This window comes from Argiope bruennichi, chromosome 8 (assembly GCF_947563725.1).
Source record: "Argiope bruennichi chromosome 8, qqArgBrue1.1, whole genome shotgun sequence".
Lineage (NCBI taxonomy): Eukaryota > Metazoa > Arthropoda > Arachnida > Araneae > Araneidae > Argiope > Argiope bruennichi.
The window spans coordinates 27,190,111-27,196,110 of NC_079158.1; the positions used below are offsets into that span (position 1 = coordinate 27,190,111).

General features: G+C 32.5%; 1 protein-coding gene across 3 annotated transcripts in view; it reads left to right on the top strand.

Moving 5' to 3' along the window:
* The window catches only part of LOC129981159 (Krueppel-like factor 7), a 73,973-nt gene extending 68,317 nt beyond the window's left edge, over positions 1–5,656 (top strand). For all 3 annotated transcript variants that reach the window (XM_056091870.1, XM_056091871.1, XM_056091869.1), the window contains exon 4: positions 4,817–5,656. In XM_056091870.1, coding sequence (XP_055947845.1) covers positions 4,817–5,591 — 775 coding nt within the window. In that variant the 3' untranslated portion in view covers positions 5,592–5,656. The remainder of the gene's footprint in view (positions 1–4,816) is intronic.
* The last annotated feature ends 344 nt before the right edge of the window (positions 5,657–6,000 follow it).

Here is a 6,000-nt window from a genome sequence, read left to right on the forward strand (position 1 = left end):
GGAACTTCGATATAAACCGCGCTGCGCTGATTCAGTTTCTGATGCCTATTTAGCCTTTAGTAAGCTGGCAAGTAGTAGTTTAAATTGCCACCCAAATGCTTCCAAATGCAATTTGTAAAGCTTGATTACAATTGCAAATTTTAGATTGGCCTTTTCAAGTATAAATGAATTAGAATGTTGGGTTTTACGAGCTATTCTCTAAATAATCAAAACCTTGACATCATGAAATTAAATTTTGAGGTATTTAAATGGATCGCATTTTGCCATTCAGAATCTCATTCAATTTAATAAATTGTATATCTTTAAATCATAGGATTAAATTATAAAATTTTTGAGAAAATTAGATTTGAAGAAAAGTAATGACTCTTTTGATATCTTTTTAAAAATATGAGAAAGTAACAAACTGTATCGAATGCTATTTAATAAATAGTTTATTAAATATTATGCATTATAGCTTCTAGAAATAAATAGAATAAAATCACCTTGGGACTTGTCTTAAAATGCAGTAGCAAAATAACGAAGGGAAATGTTCCTTTACTATATCAAACAATGACTTTATATCAATAGTTCTAAAATAATCACTTGCAAACACAAATAGTGAACCTCATTTGTCTTCTGTATTTTTTTTTCATAAAATAAATTAAAACTGAAAGAAGAAATTGTTCGTATATCACAGCAATATAAAATTTAATTTAAATGACTAAGTTCATTGCCTTGTTTCTCATGCCCATCTGATAATTTAAAACCCTTTATAAAGTAAAATTCTTGAATTAATGACCTAAAAATAAAATGTGCTTCTATAAATTATAATCTGACAATTAGTATTAATAAAAACTAGTGTCTTATTCAGTATTTCCTATTAAAAATGTATTTGAATATAACAAAACAGCACATTGGATATACCAAAAATAAACTTTAATGCCATATTTTTAATGTCTTTTAATCGCTTCTGAAACTCTAATCTTTCCCATATACTGATCATTAAAATAAAAGTTAGTCAATGTTTTACTAAATTTTATTCCCTCATACGCACATATGCAAGTTCACTTTACAAACATTTTGATGCGTTTCTAACCAAAAGTTATTTGTTACTTAATGCTTCTAAAAATTCCAATTCTCTACCCGAATTAATATTCGAACTGGACTACCTCAAAAAGAAAAGTTGTAAATTCAATTATTGATTTACTCAGAGTTTCAGATTAAGAATTCGCACGCATGATTCTGATAGCGCGAAATCTTTCGAATCCTATGCAACTTGCGGACTGTAGGACAAAGCGGAAAGTTTGCTGCTTGAACTACAAGATGTACGAAGTCATTAAATCATTTTACAAATAATATATTCTTAATTTCTCATGTTAATACCAAAGTACTTTCAAAAATCGCAAATAAAATGTGTTTTAACGCCAAAAAAAAAGCAAAAAATGGTTTTTTTTTTTTTTTTTTTTTTTTTTCAAAAAAATAGGTCAACTACCTCATCAAATAAAAGTTAATAAATCACTTTATGTATAAGCCTTTCACAGTAAACTGATTAATATTTTCTGTTTTTTGCTGATTATTATTATTCGTTAATGCGCAAAATGTCGCGTCGTCCAATTCTGCGAAAAATGGAGATTTATTACATATAAACAATTTAAAATTCTTTTATTCAGTATGGACTAATCTTAAAGCGGTTTTGGCTTTAGCTTATCAATGACTGTAAAATTTACTTTGCATTACTCAGACGAACTGCAAACGATAAAGAATTCAGTAAAGTTTTACGAATGATACGTGTGCAAACATAATTTATAATCTTGCTTTCAGTTGATAATAACACGTTAGAGTTAGCTAAATGTTGGAAAATTTCCTATGATAATTTTAATAAAAGCGTTTAACATTTTTCGAATTGAAATTTTCTAGAAGTCATCTCGCAAATAACTGAGGAATAACAGTGAGTTCAAATTCAAATTTTAGATAGTTTTCTTGGAAGTATTGAAGAATATTGCTGAAATTACTTGCAGTTTCTCTGCTTTGCATTTAATACCAAGAGCCGTCAAAATAAATTTAACTTCCTGTTCCCAAACTAGTTTTTTGCATTTGAAAAATTTTCAATTTCTCGCGATAAATTCATATTTAGTTTTCCAAATGTAATAAATGTTGTGATTGTAATAATGTTCTTGTGATTGAAAAAGATTCATTTTTTAGGTTCATTTTATGCTGAAATTCTTTGTCAAACGACTATGTTTTTAAATTATCATCTGTTACTTACTCTCAATTGTTCTAATACATTTTTTGTGATTTCAAATATATCTAAGAAAAATGAAATTGCTTTAAACCCGAAGTTTCTTGCCGACAATCGAATTCAGACGACCTGTTCATTCAATTCAAAATCTGCACACTTAAAGCTTTGAATGTTTTGATATGTTTTCAAAATATGCACAGTCACTTAATCCTATTTTTCTGATTCGCATTTGCTTCAGAGACGAATGCTCTTCAAATTTTTAGTTAATCTTATTGCGACTTTTATTTCTCTTCCTGTCGTTCTTCTTTGGTGGATTCTGTGTTAATTGCATAAGAACTGTATCGATTGATATAATTTTAAAATTTTCTACTCCTTGGTATTGCATTATCTAGATATATAAGAATCTTAACATATAACAATGTGATACGTTTCCTTTTCAAATCAAAAGCAAATTGAAAGCCCAACGAATTGGCTTTCATGTTCAAAACTGCGGGAAGTCGAGATTTTGTTTCATAAATGCGCTTCTGATCCCTGTTTATAGATGACTTTGAAATGAAATTTAATTTACTAGTCAGTCAAAGATCTTTCTTTTATGGTGAATTTTTAAAATTATCAGATATATGCGACATAATCAATTTCATACCAAATAAAGACAATTCATCCCGACACAGCTTTCAAAGTTCTCGACAGTTTGTTTAGAATCTAGTGAATTATAAAGGGGTTGGGAGTAATGCCTCCGCGTAACGGAAGACATTAAGTCTAGAATGTGTCAAATTGTTTTCTTCATACGACTGAAATCAAACTCGATTACCTCATCGCAATTTGTATTAATATTTTGCCCATTTTGATATTTTAAATTTAAACAATTATTCAATAAATTTTGGCATTGCAGTATTAGTTCGTACTAAGCAAATCTTTAAAATCACAGATCCGTTAAAATGAAATGTAGGATAAATGGCATAAAATTTTAGCAATACTAACACGTCGTTGCCATGGTTTACGCAGGACTAAACTTGTTGCCAAAAATATTAGAAATGTCGTTTACAAACTTCTAGTTTCCTTATTGAATTTCCTTTGCATGCATCATGAATCGTCTGAATACTCTGCAGATTTACTTATGTTGACTATTGGGCTGTTAGCAGACGATTTTGATTTGGTCACGAACAAGTACTTCTTGCTCTTATGTTGAAACAGCTGCACGGGCAATGAGATGAGGTCTGGGTTTTATACTGTTTATTTTGGTTGATAGCACATAGTTTTCTCTCTACTTTCTTTTGTTTAAAGCACTATGGAACAATCTGTTGGCATGTTTAATGCCGAATGGTTTATTCATTAAAATGGCCTTTTACCTTTCGATTCGGGCTTTTTTTACTATTTTTGCATAAAATATGTTTATTAATGGCTTTTTGTATGCAAATGATTTTGAGACGAGATTAATTATTGTATACGTATAGTGTCCATTATATAATTCTGTGAGTAATTATTTTAAAATAATAGACCAGTTTTATATATTCCTCAAGCGGACATATTATCTGCGCATTGTAAAGTGTCGCTTTCCAGCTAACTGAAATATAGGATAAGATATAAAATTTTCGTAATATTTTGCTGCCGCGATTTTCACTTGCAATTCGAATCATGTATCTAATAAGATGATCCCGTCTTTGCAATTTCTTATCTGTAGAAGAGATTTTCTAATTAAGTTGTAAGTGTGGTTCACAAGTTTGTCACACAAGAGTCGATCACAAAGCACACTGATTGTCGCATTACGTGCCTGTGCATTACAGATAATATGTAATTTTATACCATCTAACTTAACTAAGCTTTAGAAAGAGGAATGAAAAACTTGGTGGGAAATTTATCCACTACTTTCAAAAACAACTACAAAAATAGGAACGTTAATGACGAACAATAAAGTTACTTTCCTCTTTCGTAAGCGATTCACTTGTGATACCCATTTTTCAATGTCATGGACTACAAGAACCTGGTAGTAGTCAACCGCTTTTAAATTGCAGTTCTTAAGACAATTCTGCAGAAAATCCATATATTTTTTTATTCCTAACGCTCGTTAAATTAATCTTCGAGAATGAAGTACCTCTGTTTTACTCCTAAAGATGGTTTAGAATGGCATTTTGTTGGGCTCTGTTTCCAATACTATTGCGCGAAGGCGTAAAAACGATTAAGATTTTAAAAAATATGTTCTAAACAGAGCTCGAACAACTACGAAACAGCATATCAATATCCGATATTAAGTCAACTTCATGCCAATTTTGCACTTAATGTATCATTTTTTCAATTCTTTTGTGTGAACTAGATTTCGTTATGATAAATTATTAAATGATTCGCTTCGACCGTTCGTGTAGTATTACTGCTGGAATATTTTAAAGACTAAGTAATGCTTACATCTATCTCTTATATCTTTAAAATAATCCTTACCCAACGCTTATTGGTTGTTTTCCCAATCATTTTCAATCATATCAATGAGTTTTGAAGTTTGTATTTCCCTCTAAATAATTTTATGTTTAATATCGACATTTTTATTTAAAATATTACCATTCATCTACTAAGCAATGTATAATTTTCGTTTCATTTTATCTTCAGGTGTGATTTGTTCCCAGCTGCTGAGCAGTTACTAGATTCTAATCAACTCCTGTTCGACCGCTTGTACGATCTGAAGGAAAGGGATGACCTAGTTGTCTTGGGGGTCGACCTTCAGGCTTTGTCTTCAGCAGTGCTTTCGTGTGAAGAGACTTCCAATCCTCTGTGTGGTACAGTGCCGTCCTCTTACCCTCATCAGAACTTCAACAAATCATTATCCAACATCGGCGGACAGCAGGATTACACCAGGTTGCTCTGCAACACCAACAAGCAGCAGGTCCCTACCAGAACTCCTGCGCATCCGGAATGGTTTCAGAACCTAACGGGTCCCACCAGTAATGGACTTGCTGCTTTTGGTATGCCAGCTGCACCAAAAGCTCCTCAGCAAAGACAGCGTCGCGGAGGAGGTCGCAGGGCCGCCTCAACCCCGGACGAGGACAAGATATTCCCCTGTCCTTACGCCGGCTGTGCTCGAGTCTATTCCAAGAACTCTCACCTGCGCGCGCACCTTCGTCGACACACCGGCGAGAAGCCTTTTGTGTGTCAGTGGCCTGGCTGCAAGTGGCGTTTCTCGCGTTCGGACGAGTTGGCCCGCCACAAGCGTTCGCATTCTGGCGTGAAACCTTACCAGTGTACAGTGTGTGGCAAGCGCTTCGGACGCTCTGATCATCTCGCCAAACATGTTCGCATTCATCGAAAACAAGGTTATGTCATTCCACCGAAGACAAACTCTAAGGCGTCTTCCGTTAAAGTGCAAATTTTAAATCCACGCGCCTGATCCAATGTTTCCTTTCTTCTTTCTGTTACAGTTGCCAAAGAATAAATTATTATTTTTTATTTGCAGTAACTTCTTAAGTGTTCGATTTTTCTTTTTTCAGAACAAGAATTTGGTGAGCGATACGAGATAAAATTTAGCAAATTTGATCTTTTAAGTTGTTGAAGTTATGGTATAAGGATATAGTAGATTTGATATATGCCATATCGCCGAATAGTTGCACATTTCATGTTATAGCAAATATGAAGAGAATACTTTGTTCAGTTATCTTACTATCTTATGAATTCGATATCTTCAGTACCAATAAAGTCATATTGATTGCTGATCTTATAAATGAAGGATATTGTTAGCTATTTAATTAGAATCTTATTAATTAAAAATCAGTTGCTTCGATCTAAAGCACATAAAGCTG